This window comes from Penicillium paradoxum, assembly GCF_028828445.1.
Source record: "Penicillium paradoxum strain IBT 22861 chromosome Unknown utg000005l_segment0_segment0, whole genome shotgun sequence".
In the NCBI taxonomy this organism is placed as follows: Eukaryota; Fungi; Ascomycota; class Eurotiomycetes; order Eurotiales; family Aspergillaceae; genus Penicillium; species Penicillium paradoxum.
The window spans coordinates 4,005,083-4,026,694 of NW_026643183.1; the positions used below are offsets into that span (position 1 = coordinate 4,005,083).

General features: G+C 46.4%; 8 protein-coding genes across 8 annotated transcripts; 6 read left to right on the forward strand and 2 right to left on the reverse strand.

Annotated features, from left to right (window-relative positions):
- Positions 1–585: 585 nt before the first annotated feature.
- Positions 586–2,411, forward strand: N7457_006416 (uncharacterized protein; the record flags this gene model as incomplete). Its single annotated transcript, XM_057177460.1, has 3 exons — positions 586–737; positions 797–1,416; positions 1,495–2,411. The coding sequence occupies 3 exons, from the start codon at positions 586–588 to the stop codon at positions 2,409–2,411; spliced, it is 1,689 nt and encodes a 562-aa protein (XP_057031762.1).
- Positions 2,412–6,188: 3,777 nt separating this feature from the next.
- Positions 6,189–6,812, reverse strand: N7457_006417 (uncharacterized protein; the record flags this gene model as incomplete). Its single annotated transcript, XM_057177461.1, has 3 exons — positions 6,189–6,435; positions 6,538–6,673; positions 6,734–6,812. The coding sequence occupies 3 exons, from the start codon at positions 6,810–6,812 to the stop codon at positions 6,189–6,191; spliced, it is 462 nt and encodes a 153-aa protein (XP_057031763.1).
- A 399-nt stretch (positions 6,813–7,211) lies between these two features.
- Positions 7,212–8,294, forward strand: N7457_006418 (Pfs domain protein; the record flags this gene model as incomplete). Its single annotated transcript, XM_057177462.1, has 1 exon — positions 7,212–8,294. The coding sequence occupies one exon, from the start codon at positions 7,212–7,214 to the stop codon at positions 8,292–8,294; it is 1,083 nt and encodes a 360-aa protein (XP_057031764.1).
- Positions 8,295–9,138: 844 nt separating this feature from the next.
- N7457_006419 (MFS transporter) lies at positions 9,139–10,810 on the forward strand (the record flags this gene model as incomplete). Its single annotated transcript, XM_057177463.1, has 4 exons — positions 9,139–9,362; positions 9,417–9,800; positions 9,860–10,611; positions 10,668–10,810. 4 exons carry the CDS (start codon positions 9,139–9,141, stop codon positions 10,808–10,810), a joined length of 1,503 nt encoding a protein of 500 aa, XP_057031765.1.
- Positions 10,811–11,289: 479 nt separating this feature from the next.
- Positions 11,290–12,149, forward strand: N7457_006420 (uncharacterized protein; the record flags this gene model as incomplete). The annotated part of the gene is made up of 4 exons (XM_057177464.1): positions 11,290–11,364; positions 11,417–11,573; positions 11,596–11,879; positions 11,946–12,149. 4 exons carry the CDS (start codon positions 11,290–11,292, stop codon positions 12,147–12,149), a joined length of 720 nt encoding a protein of 239 aa, XP_057031766.1.
- Positions 12,150–12,866: 717 nt separating this feature from the next.
- N7457_006421 (uncharacterized protein) lies at positions 12,867–14,741 on the forward strand (the record flags this gene model as incomplete). Its single annotated transcript, XM_057177465.1, has 5 exons — positions 12,867–13,088; positions 13,151–13,819; positions 13,878–14,277; positions 14,338–14,438; positions 14,514–14,741. The coding sequence occupies 5 exons, from the start codon at positions 12,867–12,869 to the stop codon at positions 14,739–14,741; spliced, it is 1,620 nt and encodes a 539-aa protein (XP_057031767.1).
- Positions 14,742–17,207: 2,466 nt separating this feature from the next.
- Positions 17,208–18,277, forward strand: N7457_006422 (glycoside hydrolase family 43 protein; the record flags this gene model as incomplete). The annotated part of the gene is made up of 2 exons (XM_057177466.1): positions 17,208–17,531; positions 17,603–18,277. The coding sequence occupies 2 exons, from the start codon at positions 17,208–17,210 to the stop codon at positions 18,275–18,277; spliced, it is 999 nt and encodes a 332-aa protein (XP_057031768.1).
- Positions 18,278–18,643: 366 nt separating this feature from the next.
- Positions 18,644–20,461, reverse strand: N7457_006423 (BCS1 and AAA domain-containing protein; the record flags this gene model as incomplete). The annotated part of the gene is made up of 1 exon (XM_057177467.1): positions 18,644–20,461. One exon carries the CDS (start codon positions 20,459–20,461, stop codon positions 18,644–18,646), a length of 1,818 nt encoding a protein of 605 aa, XP_057031769.1.
- Positions 20,462–21,612: the final 1,151 nt, after the last annotated feature.

The following is a 21,612-nucleotide window of genomic DNA, read 5'->3' on the forward strand; positions in this document are numbered from 1 at the left end:
ATACCCTAATTAGGTATTATACGGGCTATTTTACTAGCTCGATAGGGCTCCCGTGTAAGTATCGACTATCTACCCTAATTAGGTTAAATCAGCTAATTCTATTAGATGAAATTGACCTTTTTTAGTATATCAAACCCGTTTTGGGTGCACAATCAGCCCTAGTTCAATCTCCGATAGTGCTGAAAAAGACAAAAAGGGTCAGAAATGGTCTAATGGGGAAGGAGGAGGGTCCAAAGAAGCGGAAGGCTCCAAGCAGGTGCTTATAGTGCGGGGAGGGTGGTTATACGTTTAGGGGTTGCCTAATGCGGAAATTATGAGGTTATTTTTGTTGTTTGGTATCATGTATAATATCAGATTGATAGATGAGGTTAAAAATCATATGACCTTATCCGACATCCTCCGAAAATGCTGACGTAAAATGGTGCAAATGGGAAAATCGATGGTGCGCAGATCCGGACCCAACTAAAGGTGGTTGATTACCTAATCCACTTCGTTTTGACGCGACCAAAGCGCGTCAAGGGGCAATATAAAGTCCCTTCCTGATCATTTCCTACCTCCGCCTTACTTCTTTCTCTTAATGAAGCTATGGCTAAGCGTCTATTCGGAACAATTCCTCATATTCTCCACCCACGCAAAATCATCCCCAATACAAGACTGATTCTTGCACGCCCTATTTCGACGTTCCAGAAAATGCCTGAGCCCTGTGATCTGTTCGAGTACACGTCTGGACGATGGATGTATGTTGCAGGCTTGAACGAATCATTCATCGTAAATTGCTCCGCTGATATAACCATAGCTATAATGACAATTTGAGACGACGCGAGAGAAGACGAGTTTTCAATATCTCTGGACTTAAGCGCCTTGCTGCTCTAGCTGTTCAGAAGAAAGAAACCGATATAATTGAATTCAAAAAACTTGCTGAGGGAGGCTTCAACCGGACTTTTCTGATCACCATGCGAGATGGCTATCGATTTGTTGCACGAATTCCATATCCGGCTACCGAACCAAGATTCCTATTGGTCGCGAGTGAAGTCGCAACGCTGGGTTTTCTACGTGCTCATGGTATCCCGGTACCGAAGGTTTTTGGCTACTCTACCGTTGCAGATAATTGTGCGGGTACAGAATACATATTCATGGAGCATGTCCAAGGAAAAAATCTAGGGGATGTGTGGTATACCTTGTCTGAACGGGAAAGAAGAGAATTGGTTGCAAGAATTGTGCAGCTAGAGTCTCGTTTATTCAGCTTGCAGTTTCCAGCAAGTGGAAGTCTCTATTACTGCAATGATTTGCCAGATAATTACCCCCGAGTCATTGTCACAAGCCTCGGATCGACCCACCGCTTCTGCATCGGCCCTGATACTTCGCTACGGATGTGGTATGGGAAAAGACTCAACTTGTCGGTTGAGCGTGGACCTTGTGAGTGACTTTCGGGTGAGACTCGGGACGTGGAAGACTTCGAAGACTAACTCTGTGAAGACCGAGATCCTTTGGCAGTTCTTACTGCCGGTGCCGAAAAGGAGATTACCTATCTTGAGAAATTTGGGCGACCTCTCCAGCCATTCCAGCGTCTTCGCCGAGAGGTATATAACTATCAGTCTCAGTCCCACCTCGAACATGCTGTGGCTCTAGAGAAATACCTTCAGATTGCACCTTACCTTATACCACATAACTGTCCGGCCCTTCATCGTCCAACCATACGACACCCCGATCTTCAACCCAACAACATATTTATCTCTGATGACCTGGAGGTCACGGGGTTAATTGATTGGCAGCACAGTACGATTTTGCCATTATTTTTACAGTGTGGTATTCCAGAGAGTCTGCAGAATTATGGCGACGAGATCTCGGAATCACTACAACTCCCGACTTTACCGAACAACTTCGATGAACTCGAAGAAATAGAGCAATTCCAGCAAGCGGACCTCCTACGCAGGCGTCAACTCCACTATTTTTATGTCAAACTGACAGCAGAAAGAAATCCTGAACATTACGAGGCCTTGACCCTTGATTTCAGTACCTTGAGGCGGCGGCTTTTTGATCATGCAAGTGACCCTTGGGAGGGTGACAATGTGACTTTGACAGCCGATTTGATGAAACTGTCTAGGATGTGGACAGACTTGACTCGTGATACTAGAACACCTTGTCCAATATCCTTTTCGGATGATGAGTTGACGAAATGTCTACGGCTGGAACGCGCACAGTCTGGAGCAGACGAACAATTCCAGACTTGCCAGGAAGCGATTGGGGTTGGGCATGAGGGCTGGGTGCCCTTAGCAAACTATGATGAGGCGAAAAGAAGCGAGAGAAAACTGAAAGCGGACGCTCTCGATGCTGCCGAAACGGAAGAAGAGAAGACGAGAATCCAAGAAAACTGGATTTTCGACGACTTTTGCGAGGAAGAATATATGTGAGAAATAAGTCTTCACCGCTGCTTATGTAGCCAACAAGGGACAGATACAAGGTCACAAGAATATCAGGGGTCAATATAGTAACGAACACAGTCAACACGTACGATATATAAGCTTCTTGGGCTACGTCAGTAGACCGATGGCATTTCCTATGGTGGAGAAAAGAGTAATTGTGGACCAATCACACAGTAAAAATGCAGTTTGTTCAAGATGGTATGTTTGTTGAGCTATATATAACACTGATCACTCTCTTGGTTTCTTTCCACCTTCCTATACCTTTCCAGTAGGGAAAAATGACAGCAGGGTCAAAAGTGGAGTCAATTTTCAAGCAAGAAGTTATGATTGCTATTATCAGAGATAGAGATATACGACGTACAAAAATTCCCAAGTTACATCATAAAATCAATTGATGTTATTACCTCTATACATTTTTCGCTAGGGACGGCTGTTATTTCCTAAGCTTTGTGCTCCAGTACACCTATATAGAGCCTTGACTCCTTCCTATGAATTTCTGACCGAACCGCTCAGTCACCTCCGACCACGCAAGGTTTTCTTCCTCTCTGAGTTTCACGAGTAAGCGAACCTCTTCCTCGCACCATAGTAGCCCTTTTCTCGAGGAAGGAGTAAATCCCGTATCGACAGCTTAAGCATTTATGCTTATATATTAGGATCTAGATATTAGGACTATATCCCTTCTCGGAGGCGTATAGAGGCAAAGAGATAGGGTACCCTCGAATAGCTAGGATAAGAACTATAATCTTTCCTTAACCGGAAGGGCGGAGAATTAAGCACGAAATATCGGAAGTAATATATTCTTACGGCCGAGTTCCGGAGTAGACCGGCTAGCCCTTTTTTTTAGGCGATTATCGACGATAACTAAAACTTTACTAATTTTAGTAGGTAGCCGACTAACTTATACCGGCCTTTTAGGATCGTATTACCTACTATAGCGATAGGCGTCTCGAACTAGGGAGCGATAGTATTTAACTAGGATTCTACGTAGAATAGCTACGGTAATAGTAGTAGTTAGTATTATTTAAGCCTACTTAATATCGCGGGAACGATTATCGTCTAGAAGTACGGGATCGATTATTAGATCTTCCGTAAAGTGTCCGGTCTATATAGGGCTTTTAAGAGGGCTTTTAAGAACCTTAAATTAAGAGTGCTAATTAGGAGTAAAAGCGAGCTCCTAGCCACTTAAGTCGAAGCCGAGGGATTAGTACTTAGAATCTAGGACGATTTATTCGTATATTATTATATAATCACTATCCCTAATACTTAGAGGATTGTTAAGGTATAGAGAGTCTTTAAATTTAAAGGCGTTAGGGCTAGGGTAAGTCGGAGATATTAGCTCTAATATCTCCGGCTCGCGTTAAGTAATTTAAGCGTTCGGTTATAGACTACTATTAAAGTAAACCTCTACTAGGGGGCGAATAGGTAGGGGATACCGCTTAAGTCTTAAAGTATATATCTCCTAAGTCTCTAAAATAGGATTACTAAGATTAGAGGAGGAAAGCGTTATAGATAAAGAGACTAGGCTTAAGTACTAAGTACTAAGGCGATCCCGTAAAGGTTATACTTTCTCTTAGAGGAGGTTCTAAGGCCGGAAGGATTCTAAGCGATAACTAGCGCTTAATATATTATATATAGGGGTAACTTAGAAGGTGTTAGAGTATAGGGATAGTACAAATTCGCTAGAGGGATACTAGAAGGAGGAATAAAGCTATAATTAATATAGAATCGGGGGAAAAGGGAGTAGAGAACTTAGAATAGGTTTAAAATACCGAAGTACTATTCGGGTAGAATAGCTAGTATCCTTTATACTTATAAAATTAGCCTCGCGAGAAGATAACCTCTTATACCGCGGAAAGTATTCCTATTATATCGGGTAATTCGATATAGAGCGCCCTAAAATATATAAATATATAGCTCCTAGTCTTACTACTAATAGTATAGCCTCGATAAGACTACGTTACGCTATCTTCGTAGACTAAGCTCCTTATCCGGTTTAATTATAGACGCGGGATTTTTACTATTAGCTTACGGCACCGAGATAAGTTATCGAAGATAACCTAGCTTATTATAACGGGGCCGGTAAGACCGACTATAACGACGATAGGCCGCTACTAGGCTTACGAACGAGTAGGTACGGGTAAATATATAACGCCGGGGGCTATACGATATAATATTAGTAATAACTATACGGAAGAATAGGTCTAGTAGCGATAAGATCCGAGACACCCCTATAAGCGTAAGGAATATAGGCGAAATAGGGGAATTACCTTCGACAAAGGCTTAGAAACAAAAGATATTCTAAGTCGCTCTATACTATAATTAACCACATTAGTTAGTCACTTGATAAGTAATAGATAAGGTATAGACTCACGGGAAAAGGCTGAAAATAGGCAATCTTAGCGCTTTAACTCCTGGCTAACCGATCACGTCGTAGTTAACGCGGCGAGGGACGGCTGAGCGGCGGCGGGTCGAGCGGTATATCTGACGAAGTCAGATATACGAGGTCATTTCGGGGCGTAAGGTAGGGGCGTGCGAGTGTTAACGCGTACGGGTCGGTGGGGGCGAAAGGAAATAGGGGGCGAAAGGAAAACGGGTAGAGAGAGTGGGAAGCAGAAGAGAAAGTGCGTTAACGAGTCGAGGGAGGGCGAGTGGTGTTTTATAGATGGGACGGCCGAGGGCTAGACTAGTAAAAGCGGCCACTGCGGCGCTAGCCCGATCGGGGCACCTCAGCGGGCCACCAGGCCGGAAGGGGCAGGGGGAGACCGCAGTCAGGCAGGCGGTCGGGGCGGGCGGAACAACAGGCAAATGGGCGCCGTTTCCTGCGCCCCGCTTGCCGTCGTGTAGAATACTAGTGATACTTTATATAGGGATTATCCTAATAGAAAGAGCTCCGCTAGCTATATCTACTAAGTATACGGCGGGCTAGTCGACTAGAAGGCTAGTAAGTAGCCTATAGTTACTACCTCTACTACTAAAGCTAAGCTCCTCGGTCTCTTAGAGACTATAAAATAGCTATAATAGTGGCGTAGACTTCTTAATACCCTCGGTTTTGTCCCTTCCTATTAACTAAGTATTAATTGCGATAATTAGCGCACTATTAGTCTTCTAACTAGCGAGGATACGGCGTTCGAGACGAAATTACGATATATTAATATTTATCGGCACTAGCTTAGATAGGAAGTTAGGGAAGGAAGAATCAAGGTGAAATAGGTGCCGATAGCTAGTATAGCTATAGACGGACTCACAAAGTTGCTTACTAGGCAAAAGCATAAAGCTTTCCTCAAAATGTTAAGGATAATAGATATAAGCTATCTGATAGCAGGAGCTATTTAACAGTATAGGTCATTTGATCAACAAAGGGAGAGAAATAGCATACCGACTTAGGTGTAGGAAGCAGCTAGACCATACTGGCCTAGCTAAGGGGGTGTGTCGGAGCATAAGATCGGCATACCGGAAGTTTAGTTTATCCTGTCCACGCAGTATTTTTGATATTAGTCAGATAGTCATATTTCCTGCTAGAATAGTGGATACAGAAATACAGAGATTTCAACTCCCTTGATTGGACCCCTACTATACTGAATACCACGTCAGTTAACATGATTGTGATGCCCGAGGCACCAAGGCACCTGACCCCGTCTCAACAAAGTTGAGTGGGATCGAAGAGTGTTTATTTTTACAGAAGAGTACGCGAGACAAGGCTGTTCACCTACGCACTCGATCAAGTCTGGAAAGTCAGTTGGATGGCTTTGTGGAAATAGTTTACGCTTATTTCACCACTTGATCTTCAGTAGATGCGTCACGAGATTCGGTAGACAAAGAATCTCTCACGCTATCCCAATCATTGAGAGCAGAGGTTGCAGCTATGGTGAGCGGATGGAATACGTTTGCAGCTTGGTTCTTGCGATTAGGAATCTTGACACGGTCGGCAATCTCCCGGAAACCTTGTTCAAAACGACCAGCATTAGCTGCATGGATCCAGAAAACCCATGTGTCAGGTGATTTTTCTCGGATCCTATAACAGTGTTCGATTGCCAGTTGAGATTTCCTTCGTTATGTTAGCAAAGAATCCTGGAGTATCCCCGGACGTCATCCGCCGGCCATGCCCTCCACTTACCCCACACAGCCGAGACCAACAAGGGCTATGCGAGCGCTCGGAGTATTGCCCTTTTCATAAATCTCATCGAGTAGTGTTCCACGATCGACAAAGTCTGAGTCACGACGGAACGGGACGGTTGACAAAGGGGCAGAGTCTCAGGCCTTTCTAGGCGCTTGTCAATCCTGTCATGTTTCTCAGGCCTCGGAAGACTTACCTACGTTGGGATAAATCGGGCCATAACTGTTCCCTATCTGGGTGCCTGGGTTCGTGTGACCAAATGATATACAGGCCATCCTTGAAGTTGAAGAAAACCATGGGGTGGCCGGTATGAGCTGATAAAGGACGTGTGATTCCCTGCGGAGTCGAGAAAGGAGCCATTGACCCCAGCCTCACTTACCATGTGACTTCAGTCCCAATACTGAGGGATACTTGGAAGTTGAATTATTTGTCGGCATTCCACTTAACTTGAACTTGATCTTCTCTTATCTCCCTAGCTATGAAACCGCCATTTATGCCTACTGATTATATTCGAATACATCAGCTATGAGTATGTGCAATATGAATCAGATCAGGTGGATTTACCCAGGCGAAGGCACGAGCCCCGCATTTTCAGCCTCGATACCCCGCTGTTATCTATTCCCTAGTGTTCGCGATGCAAGTTGGCATTTCATTCAATCTTGTGTGTTTGCGCGATGGGCCAAGCAGAGGATTACACCATCGGCTGGATTTGTGCCATTAACACAGAATACGTTGCCGCACAAGCATTTCTCGATGAAAAGCACGATGACCTCCCATATCTCCCGCGCACCAAAAATGACTATACCGTGGGTAGAATGGGGAAGCATAACGTCGTGATCTCCGTTTTACCCATGGGAGAATACGGCACATCCTCAGCAGCCCGAGTAGCGGATGATATGATGAATTGCTTTCCTAATGTGCGCATCGGCCTCATGGTTGGCATCGGTGGTGGTGCACCAAGCAAAAAGCATGATATCCGCCTCGGAGATGTTGTCGTCAGCATTCCTCGCAATGGCCAGAGCGGTGTTTTACAATATGATTTTGGGAAGACAGTACAAGGCGAAGACTTTGAGCCTACCGGGTCTCTCGATCAGCCACCTACCGTTCTCCGTGCAGCAGTCAATGGCGTCCAATCCCAGTATGCGCAGGAAGGTCATCAGCTTGAGGATATGCTGAATAGCATTCTTGAGAAGAAGCCACGACTGCGTAAGGGATATCAGCGCCCGGATCTAGCTACCGATCGCTTATACAGAAGTGATGTTGTCCACCCATCACGGAGCGAAGAATCTTGTACTACAACGTGTGGGGATGATTCGTCTGATCTAGTATTGCGAAGACCACGCACTGAAGAAGACGACAATCCAGCTATCCACTACGGCCTAATCGCCTCAGCCAATCAACTCATGAAAGACGCCTTGATTCGTGATAAATGGGCTGCGCAGATGGATATCCTTTGCTTTGAGATGGAAGCGGCTGGCCTGATGAACAATTTCCCTTGCCTTGTGATTCGTGGTATCTGCGACTATTCCGATTCACATAAGAACAAAGACTGGCAAGGATATGCGGCGATGGTTGCAGCAGCCTATGCCAAAGATCTTTTGCATCGCCTCCGTCCCCAACAGGTGGAACAGCAGGCGAAAGTGGCCGATATTGTGAAAGAGGGTGATCATCATACGCACATCTCATTCGGGAATCACAACTCTGGCTTTCAGATTGGTACAAATCACGGTCAGGTCAATGGAAATATTAGAGCCTAATAGCGATACATACCTCTGGATCACAGTGCCAGCCGATCATTGCCTACATTTAGTTCCGAAAATACCTATATTGATACAACAGATACAACCCAGGTTGATGTCCATGAACTTAATTTACTTCATTTTCGCAGCCAGAAGTCTCTCATACTACGTTCTGGCCCTAGAAGCAGTTGATGTACGATGCACCTAAGGTGGGACATGTTCCCTGCTTACTTTCCCCTCATGGATCAGTCAATTCGGTTACAAGAAAGGTTAGTCTGACAGGGTTTAGGGAGGGGCAAGGAGAATCCTATCTCAAAATTGCGATATAATTTGCCCGTTCGCTACTTTGCTCAACATTCCCGATGAATGTCTTCCCAACAAGTCAGACAAATACCTCAACGTCAGTTATTTTCCTAGCCAGTATTTCCTGTAAGATAGTCAGTCTCAAAAGTGCACACTCATGTTGAGTAATCAATCAATGTTGAATAATCACTAACTCTAGCGCCATGTAGATACGCGCTAGCCCCCTCTTCGACCAATCCGATTTAGGTATTTCGATGGCAACCCCGACCTCTGATTATTGAACCCCTACACATCGTTCCAGGATTATCGCCTAATTTAGTAGGACCTTTCTTTCGGGCGATAAATGGCTTCTTGGCAAGCACTTCAGACCACCTAACCTCGGTCTCGGATCAGCTGAAGCAATCATTAGCGTGGGGAAGAAGTACATGTAGTCTGCGATCTCGCAAATAATTCAATGTCATTAGAGATTATCCCATCACATCGGGATTTATCGTACTATATTGATGTTGCACAGCCCATGCCCCAAGTGTTCTCGCATTCCCAAACGCAAACTCTTCAAATGGCACAACTGGAAGCTGGCCCTGGAACCCCAGAACATGGCACCATAGAAGCTTTACAGTCCTCGTCCGATGACACCCTTGAAGATGCGCTCAGCATAGAGCCAAAGACATCATATCACAGTAACGAGTGGAACTGGGATGATGATCCAAACAATCCTTACAACTGGCCGACAAGACACAAGGTTCTCCAAGTCTCGATGATTGGTTGGGCGGCTTTTACAACGTTCGATAAAACCCCTATCATTCGAGTCGATTTGAGATCTGACATTTAATCCAGAACCGTTGGAGTATCCATCCTAACTCCTGCTCACTCGGTTTTCATGGCGGAATTTGGAGTCAGCAGCACCGTCGCCATCCTGCCCTTGTCTCTCTATGTCTTTGCTCTAGCCCTTGGTCCTATGGTCGGTGGACCGCTTTCTGAAACCGTTGGGAGGTACCCAGTCTACATAGGAACAATAGTACTCGGCACTCTATTTACTCTGGGTGTCGGGTTTAGTCCCACGTTTGCTGGGATCTGCGTTCTTCGATTCTTGGCTGGTTTCTGCTATGCGCCGACCTTGGCGATTGCAGCGGGGACTCTCAATGAGACGTTCAAACCAGTGCATCGTGCTCTTCCATCAGCTATATTTATTCTGACGCCCTTTTTGGGCCCTGGTACTGGGTCAGTATTCTTGGTTCATATGTTATCTCCCAGTCATATGTCAAACTAACCATTACTAGACCGGTCATTGGAGGTTTTGTGGTCAATCGGAAGGGCTGGCGTTGGACACAGTGGACAACAATATTCTTCGCTACCTTCACTTTGATCATGATCGCATTATCCAAAGAGACTTTCCATCCTGTTATAAAACGGCGTCGTGCCAAAGAGCTCGGACTGCCTATTCCTCCATCACCACCGCTCTCTTCGCAGCTACGGCTTTTTGCAACCATTTCGCTTCTCCGTCCTGTCCACATGCTTTTGACTGAGCCTATAGTCATATTCATCTGCCTCTATGTTGCCTGTGAATTCGCGACACTCTTCTCATTTTTCGCTGCCATTCCCTTGATTTTTCAAGGCATCTACCATTTCCATGTCGAGCACTCAGGCCTTGTCTTCTTGACTATCGTTGTTGGATGTCTACTCGGGACAGTGACGGTCATCATATGCAACTTCCTCCTTTATCTCCCCAAAGTGGCCAAACATCCAGGCGGACAGGTCCCGCCCGAACATCGCCTCTACCCTGCAATGATAGGTAGTATTGGGCTGCCGATTGGTTTGTTCTGGTTTGCATGGACGGCAAAGGCCGAGATCTCTTGGGCAAGTCCTGTGGTCGCAATCACGGTTTTTTCGTGGGGAAATCTATGCGTTTTCGTCAGCACAACGCAGTATCTTGTTGATACTTATCAGGGTATCACGGTCGCCAGCGCCATGAGTGCGAATGGTTTAGCGCGTTACGGGCTCGGAGCTGCTTTCCCACTGTTTACTGTCCAAAGTGAGTATATGCCTATCGTCACGATTTTGAAAGATAAATTCTAATGGTTTACATAGTGTATACCAAGCTTGGCTCAGAGTGGGCATCTAGCTTGCTTGGGTTCATTGCAATCGCGCTTTTACCTGTTCCTTGGGTCTTTTTCAAGATGGGAAAGAGGCTAAGGGGTATGAGTAAATATGAAACTGGGGAGCGCCAGTGATAATATAGATTCAATAGTTAGTACGGTTTGTGAGGTGTTAATAGCTCGAATAAGGAAAGTTATAATAATCAGTACGCACTCCCCAGCCCTCTTCAGTACATTCTGCGTACTGGTCAGAAATTGGAGAGCGGCGTCACATTTTCTCGACTATGTTATGAAAAAGCACAAGCTGCTCAATTTCAGTTAAACTTTCAGTTGAACGAAGCCCGGTATCAAAAGTTCACCCTCTCAACAAACGGTGTCCATCAACAAATCAACCTTAGCCCAAGTCCGACGTTGCCTTAAATTCTGGTGTCACTTAACAATCTTAATTCCGTTGAGAGCCAGATTAGTATGACTCAAGCTGACTATTTTATGATATGAATAATCTAAAATATCAGTTTTCAGCTCTATAAAGAGCCCAACCCGGACATCATTCTGTTTGTGTATTCCAACAACATTCACCAACGCTCAATCGTCCAACAGTATCTACTCCAACTATGGACACTCCCAAAATAATTTGCTATTTCGACATTTGCAGTCCTTTTAGCTTCATTGCCTTCCATATACTAAAAGTTTGTCGAATCTTCCGCTATTGTCCTCGATGAAGCTAGCTTACAGTCATAGACTTCCCCTGTTTTCGTGACATGCAAGATTGAATACGTTCCCATCTCTCTGAGAGACCTATTTCAGACGTGCAATAATACGCCTTTTTTTGCGGTTAAGAGTAAAAGCTTCTTTCTTCCTCCTTGGACATCCAATACCCAGCTTTGTTTTCTTTCCGGTTTGCTTACATACTATTGCAGACAAGTTCCAATGGATTAACCGCGAACGTCTCTACTGGGCTCGTCGCTTCCAGGTTCCCATGTCTGAAGCCATCCCAGAAGGATTTCCCGCATCGACTTCAGAAGTCCAGTCGGCTCTTTCCCTTGTCGCTACCAAGTTCCCTGATAAGCTAGTTCCCATCGTGGACAAGCTTCATCGTGGATTCTGGGAAGAGGGGAAGTCCAGTGTCCTCACTCAGTCAGGTTTCGCTTCTATCTTTGAGGATGAGCTTAGCGCTGATAACACAAGGCATATTCTGAATGAGGTAAAGTGAACCTTGTTTTTATATATGGCTCTTTCTTTTGCTAATGTATGCGACTTTGGTGAGCAGTCAAAGGGAACAGAGGCAAAAGCCATTCTGGACGAAAGTACACAAAGGGCTTTTACATCCGGTGCCTTTGGTCTGCCTTGGTTTGATTGTATCAATTCTCAGGGAGAAAAGGAAAGCTTCTGGGGGGTTGATCATTTGGGTCGTCTTGTGGACTTCTTGCAGCTGGATGCCAGCCTAGACCAAGCTTTCCGGGTCTTGCTCTGATAGCAAAACAGCGCATATATTTAGTTTGATATAAGTCATGCCGGGGAGGGATCTGTTCTAGGCTGGGCGAAGACCTTAAGTTTCCCAATCATTTGAGACTTGGTTCCAGCGGATCACTGTCTTAAATGCTCACTGCATTAAAAGCCACGTTTATCTTGTTCTGATAATCAGGCCAATGTTTCGGTAAACAGAGGGGTAATTTTAAACAGTTGTCTGTCTGTTGACGCGATCTTGCAATGAATGGCAACATGCCGTGATCAACGCTCAAGCTCAGCCTGATCCATCGGACATTTCTGCGCAACAAACATAGTGTTCAAGATTGTTTAAGTTAAAGCAGTTTGTGCATAAATATATCTCCCTCAAGGTTACCATGTGCTTATTTCCGAGCTTGTCCTGCAGTCACAGACGTGGTTGAGCCTGTAGGCCGACATTCTACCACTTCAAGGCCTCTATCCGAGAGAATAGCCCTTTGCCAAGGTGATCATCTCATTCGGGGATTGTATTTCTCATAGAATGTGCAATTTTCGCCTTAGTATTACGAGCTCTCGTTATCTTTCCCCGCTGCTTGTCTGCGAGACGCTGAATTAAGTTCGATTGTCACTCGTTGGCAGCATTGCGTAATTCTCATCTTAGGGCACGCGTAGCAACCTCCAAAATGTGTATATAAAAAACGCAAAATCTTCTTTAGGAACTCATAGTCTAAATTCAAAGCCAAAGATGTCGCGAAAAAGCTCTTCCTCGCTTGAGCCGAAACAATTATCGGTTACGGTTGTCGAGGAGACGCCATTTCCAACCAAAATACAAAATGGAACAAGTGGAGTGGTGGCTGCTGGTGGCTCAATGGAGTTTTATAAGCCTATTGATAAATATGAAGGGAAGCACAGGTATGACCCAACTGCTGAATGGACAGAAAAGGAAGAGAAGAAATTAGTCCGAAGGGTATTGTCTTTCCTGAATCCCCACACTATCATTCCCCAGACTGAGATCTGACAATTCTATAGCTCGACTACAAGATCTGCTCTTGGGTCGGCTTAATGTTTTTTGCCCTCCAGCTCGATCGTGGTAATATCGGACAGGCGCTATCAGATGGAATGCTTGATGACCTCAAACTAACAACCAACCAATATAATTACGGCATGACGATATTCTATCTTTGCTTCCTGTGCGCAGAAGTACCATCGCAGATGATCTCGAAAAAGCTCGGCCCCGACAGATGGATTCCCATTCAAATGGTTCTGTGGAGCGTCGTTGGAGTTTGCCAAGGCGTTATCACCGGAGAGAAAAGCTTCTATGCCACCCGAGCCCTACTTGGCATCATTGAAGGTGGCTTTATCCCCGATGCACTCCTCTACCTATCATACTTCTACACAAACAAGGAGATGCCAATGCGAGTTGCCGTTTTCTACTGTTTCTCCAACGCGACCTCTATAGTCGCGGCGTTCCTGGCATTTGGTATTCTTCGCATGCGAGACATTGGGGGCTGGGAAGGTTGGAGGTGGTTGTTCGCTCTAGAGGGCGCTTTGACATTCATTATTGGTATCATCTCTTGGTTTTATTTACCTCCTAGTCCGACTGAAACTGCAAGTTGGTTTCGAGGCAAGGATGGTTGGTTCACGGAGAGAGAGGAGGTCATTATGGTCAATCGAGTCTTGCGAGATGATCCAGCAAAGGTACTTTTGGGGTATCTTTTTATCTCCCACTTGGCAACTAACAATGGACCTACATTAGGGCGGGATGCATAATCGCCAAGGTCTTACACCAAAACTCCTATGGCAATCTCTTATGGACTACGATCTTTGGCCAATGTATCTAATGAGCCTTACGCTGCTCATTCCTGTCACCCCCGAAAGTGCCTATTTGACGCTATTTTTGAGGTCCCTTGGCTTCGATACATTTGAGGTCAATCTTCTGACCATTCCTGGAACCGTGCTATTTTTGTTTCAACTGGTGTTTTGGTCATGGGTGTCTGAAAAGATCAACAACCGCATGGCCATTGTGTTGTTCTACTCCCTTTGGGTCTTCCCTCTTTTGATGGCGCTGGAACTGATGCCATTGACCGCAAGTGCTTGGAGTTGGTATGCAGTTACAGTGCTGATTATTGGTTTCCCATATATCCACTCTATCAACGGTCAGTACTAATCTCCTTTTGGCAGAATATCGGATTTATCTAACTCCAGTCTTCTGATAGTCAGCTTGATCTCACGGAATTCCGGTTCTGTGCGGACGCGCACTGTGGGAAGTGCAGTATATAACATGATTGGCCAAGCAGGCGCGATCATCTCTTCCAATGTACGTTTCCTGGCATTTTTAGTGTTTTCCCTAGGCAGATAGTTGATATCGAGACTAATCATTCTTTTCTTTTAGATATATCGGACTAATGACAAACCTTTCTACCGGACAGGAAACAAGATTCTCCTTGCAATTCTGGGCTGGAATGTTGTGATGACCGTCTTTGTCAAAAGTTACTACATTTGGAGAAACAAAACGCGCGAAGAGACATGGAATGCTATGAGTCCCGAGCAAAAGCACCATTACCTGAGCACGACGAAAGATGAGGGAAATAAACGTCTGGACTTCCGTTTTTCTCACTAGAATTTGGTGGAATGTTTCAAGCGTCTCATACGTGTGTCCATTTTGGCATTTCACGATTTGTTTGGTGACCAGCTTCATATCTCAACTGGCGATACTTTCAGCCTGGACCTTATATTTCCACGCTACCCCCACAACCATGCTCGACATGGGTGTGGTGCATATACAATCAGTGAACATAGCAGAGCATTTTTCATATTTATTATACAGCCTCGATGTACCGTGGTGGGTTGACAGGATTCTCTGAAGTTTTTATGTAGGACAGTTGGCACAGCTCACTTTGTTTCCTCACTCTGGGGCCGTCTTTTTATCCCACAACTTTTACCTCTATAATCAGAGCCTCCCCTCGCCCCCGCATGTTCAATCACGAAACCCCGGGGTCTCAGTTGAAATTGTCAGCATCCTTGTCATGGGGGCCGCCGATCAAAAAAAAAATGACCGACACAAGGCTGCGAGTGACATCATAGCATGAGCTCCGGATGGAAAGTCTTCACCGACAGGTTGGGCTGACTTCCATGACATATCAGCGGTCGCCATGTGGGATAAGACGGTCAGCAGAAAGAGCTCGGATTTGTGCTTCTTGATGTGTTCAGGGAGAATTGTTCGTCGATCTGAGGTTTCTGGTCGCAATCCAGAAATGGTAGGCGACTTGTCGATCGACATGTCTTGCCGTTGTTGAGATTTCCCACCGGGCATCCTAGCAGCTTCTATTGCGATGTCTATACAGTGTTTCGTTTATTCGAGTGACTTTCCTCGCTGCGATCCTATCCAAGGATGACTTCCAAGGTTTCTTTGAGTGTCTTAGTGCGGGTCACTGGGTTTGATAGTGCAGGTGTCAACCGTGAGAGCTTCCAGGTTGAGGGACTAAGAGTCGTCAACAAATATCCTGTATTTTTTTAGTCAGACGATCTTGATTCTATCTCAAAACTGGAGCACTTCAGTAGCACTTCAGTAGCAACCCGAGCTGTATAATCTTGTATGACTGCTCGGGTACGGAGTACTCTGTAGAGCCCCCAGAGATGACGAGCTATGCCAACACATGAGTTGGTCGGAAGCCATGTGCTTCGCATAGCTGTGAGCGCCACGTCGTTGGTTCGGCCCCTGCCCCCTGGGGGTTATTGTCCCTGGCCTATCACTTGGGTTCGGAGAGAACCCCTTCCGCGGGATGGACATCGTTTTCAAGGGATAACATGTGAGGCATCATGTATTGGGCTGCATTGGTGTGCGCTTTGATTATGATCTTAACCTGACTCATGCTTTTGTACTCCGTACTTCGTATCGAACACTTGCAATGAATTGTGTCTCGTGCGACATTCGACTCGGAGCGAGGGGTTGCTTTTTTGGCGCCCTTGCATTAAGCCTTTTCCGCATGGAGAGACGCCCAGATTCAAGGCACAGTGCTTCTTGTCGGAGTTTCTGAGGGTTGACTTTGATCGACAGCCATAACGCCCACTGCATTCGAGGGGCCGCATTTGGCCGGTTTTGGCCGACCTTGGCGATTTGATCGATCAGTCCAGTCATCCCCACATGAAGATCAACTCAGTTTCCCCCATGGAAGATCTCCCGGCCTAACATTCTTCTCATATTGATGCACAGTACGGACGGGACAACCGAGTCTAATCTCAACAGTGGATCACATACTCCATGCAGAGTATCACATACCGAGGATCACATATTCCGTGCCATTCACATTTGATCGTCTACAGCAGAGTCCCAACCCCACAGGACCCCAGACAATACTCTATGACCTTGGAATTGTCAACGCAAGGTCCAGCAGGTTAGACATGGATTATAGCTCCACCAACGTGGCTCCGCATGGCCCTCACCCAGTCATCTTCCACCTGTCTCATGATGCCCAGTCCTTTCTGAAATCACTCACAAGTACTCCGTACTCCGTATTCTAGACCCAGACAACATAAAGTTCCGAAGTCAGACATGCCCACAACTCTCCTTGGTGTCCTAGGCACTGGACCCTTCCACTAGGGCCGGCCCCATGCAGCCCCCATCTCTGCTCTGCCTTGTTGTCACTCTCAATCGTACCGTTTAGCTTTCAATTACTCCACAATATAGCCCGATAATTGGACTCCGCCGAGCACTGAGCACTATGTGCCAGCACAAGCTTGCACATGAGTGGCCCGCCCCCGATGAATCTTCACCGAGTCTCGGTGCCACCTGATGGATCTCCATATCAGGCGTGCGGCAGTTGTTTTTATTTTTCCGGTTTCTCTCCATTGCTCGCAATAGTAATCATCCATCCCTCTCGGGGCCAAGGAGACGCCGAGACTGTTAGTCCCAATCCAGGTCTCTTGGTGCTGTAAATTCAATGCGGACCCAATTCTACTCCTTTCAGACAGGGGCAGTCTAAATCTACATATAAACAAGACATTCCGTCCCTGCTTTCCATATTTCGGATATTCAAGATCAGTAGACTATTCTTTTCCCAACTATACCACTGATTAATCGTCCACTATGCGGTCTTCCCTCATGAAATCCCCTTCCACATGGGCTGTGTTGGCTCTATCCCTTCTCCCAGCCGTCACAGCCACGCCTTTACTCGAAAAACGAGCAAAAGGCTCCTGGCTAGGCCTAAACACCGATTTCCCAGACCCCAGTTTCATGAAAGCAGCCGATAACAAATGGTACGCCTTCGGCACCAATGGCAACGGAAAACGCGTCCAAGTCGCAAGGTCCGACGACTTCAAAACATGGACCCTCCTAGACATCGAAGCCCTCCCCACCATCTCATCCTGGGAGACCGAAAATGACCACTGGGCGCCGGATGTCGTGATGAGAGTAAGTTTTTTCCCCTCGGCTTCCGAAACCAAAAATACAAAAAACCAAGAGCAAAACTAATTATTCTTCAGAAAGATGGAAAGTACGTGATGTATTACTCCGGCGAGGCCAAATCAAACCTCCGACACCACTGCGTCGGCACAGCCGTCGCTGATAATCCAACGGGGCCCTATGTGCCCAGTGAAAAACCCTTATCCTGTCGTCTCGACCAAGGCGGGTCAATCGATCCCGCAGGGTTCCTCGACAAAGACGGCAGTCGCTATGTCGTGTTCAAAGTCGACGGCAACAGCATCGGCAACGGCGGAGACTGCAATAACGGTGTGGAACCGCTTGTCTCCACGCCGATTCTGCTACAAAAGGTCGCTGACGATGGCATCACACCTGTCGGGGATGCGGTGCAGATTCTCGACCGCAACACTGCTGACGGGGATGGTCCGCTTGTTGAAGCGCCGAATCTGATTCTCCACGGTGATACGTACTTTTTGTTCTATTCTACTCATTGCTTTACCGACCCGAAGTACGATGTTCGCTGGGCGACTGCTGAGAGTATCACCGGGCCTTATACCAAGACTAATGTGCCTTTGCTTAATGCGGATACGACGGGGCTTATCTCGCCTGGCGGTGCGACGGTTTGTGGGTGTGGTGATCGCATGTTGTTCCATGGGTTCTGCTCGGAGGAGAGAACTAGTCGGTGTATGTATGCGGCTGATGTGAATATCAGTGGGAAGACGGCATCGATTGCTTGAGGGTTCTGCTTTTTTGATGATTTGCATAGGACTTTCATGCAGTCCTGTTTATATACGCCGTTTTATAAGGGCTTGCATATGACATATGATACCATTAATGCACTCAATTTTGCACTTGGACAGATACATGCTTCTTTGATTTATTTGACTCGCGTCAGACCCTTCTCAATTCTAGAATTTGATATAGAGAAACATGGAATTCATTGGAGGAAAGAATGGGTGGTCGGATCAAAGGCAAGAGATTTGATTCATCGAAGACATGTTCTCATTTGCTGTACACGAATGTACTATATCAATTTATATTAAGTAGAGTTGGAGATTATGTATATCATATCATCGTATCACGCCGAGCATGCCCGCATGCAACTAAGCAGATTCCTCCTCCAGCTTCGCCTCCCTAGCGCGCTTCTTCTCCCGCGTTGTTTTCACCCACTCTGCTGCGCCCTGGATCGCTACCTCGGGTGCCTCCTTGTGATTAAGAAGATATCCCTGAATCTCTGCAGCAGTAAACTCGCCACTCGGAATGATAGCAGCAAACTCAGAGGCCAACTCCAAGATCCGAGACCGGAGGTGTGCAGCGCGTTTCTGTAGATCATCTTGTTTGATCTTCTCTGCTGTTCCATTGCTTTCAGGTTTATGACCATTCATTCCATTGGCCTTCGTGGTATAAGTAATACCGTTGGATGTCGGTATCTTAATTGAGCCATTGGTACCATTGGTGGGGGGTGGGGACTTTCGACGACGTGTAACATCGTTCTCCGTCGTGATGTAGATGGAGGTGAAAAGCTCTTTAATATCCGCTTCGCTGGTGTATCCGAAACTAATCATCATGTCAACACGTCCAGGACGGAGGAGCGCCGGGTCAAGCTTCTCCATGTGATTAGTTGTCATGATGAGGATGCGGCCTTCGCTGGCCGCAACACCATCAATCACATTCAAAAGTCCCGATAGCGTGATTCCACCTTTCTTGGTGTCGTCCTTGGCGGCTGCAGGATCCAACTTGGTGTCGCTGTTATCGCATGTGGCTGCAGCCGCAACAGTTTCTGGTGCAGGAACAGAAGGAGTGGCAGATGTAGAGGTAGCTTCTCGAGTCTTTGTAATTCCTGCTGAGTCGACATCTTCGAGGAGGATAATGCATCGGCGGGGCAATTCCGAGAACAATACCGCCAGGCCTTCCTCGTCTAGTGATTTAGAGTTTAGATCGAGCAGGTAGAGCTTCAGTCCAAGAAGACCCGCTGCTGCAAAGCATAAACTCGTCTTTCCGGTTCCTGGGTGGCCGTGTAGGAGGTATCCGCGTCGATAAGGAATACCACGATTGGAGTACCAGCGTCGTGTGCGGGGGTGCAAATACTCCTTAATATCATCGAGGAAATCTTGCTTTTGCTCTTGGTCAAGAATAACAGTTGAAAGAGGGCGTGGTAACCGTGCCATGCACCGATACCAGCTGAACGACTGGCCGGCGGAATACCGGGAGCCGCGGTAGATTACTGTGCGGTTGCTGTCACGCTCAACATACGCTTGTTGAGCCTCGACCAGCAGCGATTTCAAGATCTCAGGGTTCCGACCAAGGCATGAAAGCAAGATTCGTTCGTTGTTCATCATATACCATCCTCCCTCCCGGTGTTGGCGCTCAAGCATGAGTGGCCTGTTCTTGTACCAGAAGTAGTGGCAGCCTTCGGAGGGTGTAAAGCGCAGTTTCTTGTATTTGTCCCGACTGGTCGCCTTGGCCCAGTAAGAATCAAAAGAAGCGCTTTTGTCGCCGTTGAAGATTTCATTGTCGTCGTCGTCTTCTTCTAGTTCTAGATCTTCTTCATCTGTTTCCCCATCGCTCCAATAGCTGTTGGTCTTGATAGCTGCAACAAATCGGTTGGTGGTTTTCATATGTGGCTGGCGCGAGATCCAAAACATCAAATAGTGGAATGTCTCATCTTCCAGGCGGATCTCGGCTCTTGAGACAAACAACTCATTGAAGTGCCCCCAGATAATATATAGAGCGTATCGAGCGCTGGCGCCGAAGACGGCAAGTCCGACCAAAACCTGGAAGTAGGCACTGATATCAAAATTAAGGTAGGACATTAACATGCCCGATATAAAGCCATAGCCGGGGACCAGGACCTCCAACATCGCCGTGTCCGACGTGGACAACGGCGAGGTGGTGGATGGGCTGGTATGATTGGAATCCATGATCGACCTCCGAGCTCAATGTCTCCAAAGGGACTTGGATTGAGATTCCAGGTAATGGAACGATATAAGGGTAAAGGGAGGAAAGGACCCTGGATGGATTGCAAACCCAAACATGGCCAAGCGTCTTTTATAACACGACGTTGGAAGATCGAAGAGCCTCATGTATACCTGAATTGTTCGGCCTGATTCCCCCGCACAAGCGGTGGCCAACGAAAAGAGCTGAGTCAACGCTGCGCCTGACGCGGGGGTTTGCAGGCCTACGGCTTGCAGTATTAATTGGGTCAGGTCGATTGGACTCAGCTGTCTGGTGGCTTCTGCCTGGGGCTGAGTCACTCTGCAGACCAGAGGATGCAGCTTCCTCCCACGTCATACAATCCCCGAAAATCGGAATCAACGCATGAACTCATCTCTTAAATGCAATCAGCAGAGTACATGCTAAAAAGTTCCAATATGTCCCAGGAGGAACATAATAAGAGCAAAAAGAAATCTCTCCCTCGGGGAATCGAACCCCGGTCTCCCGCGCTTATCGGTGTTAATGACAAGCGGAAATCATCACCACTAGACCAAGGAAGATGTGATGGCTGAGTTACTGCTCGGCCACTTGGCTGGTTGATGGAAGAAGCAGCAGATGATGGCTATATAAACAGAGATACTATGTTTGGTATAGATAGCCCAACCCAAAATGGAAAGTACAATATTGCACCCGCGGCAATCGGGCAATTTTAAACATGGGGATTCTGAGTGCTTTTCAAACTGAATGCGGGAAATTCTGTATCAATTTCCCGGTGATTAGCCTATAGTTGTTGGTAGATTCGCACTGGTTTAGAGCTCTAACAGGCATTTCCTGGCTGAGTGTCCAAGAGCCAGGCCGCCGCCATCGGGGACTCTTTTATTTGATACTGCTGTTTCACAGAGATGATGCCAATATGTAATACCATACAGGCTCCATTTAAATACAGAGTTGATCCTGAATAGCTCTGTATTTGAGTGATCATATTTAGGGCCCCCATATAGTGGGTTATATATATCTCAACATATTGTGCAACTGTCAAAATTTTCGGTGATGTATAAATGCTTAATTGGAAGGTATTTTCAACTATATAAGCATTGGCCTAAAATAGCCCAGTAGTAGCAAACCTTCATTACTCATT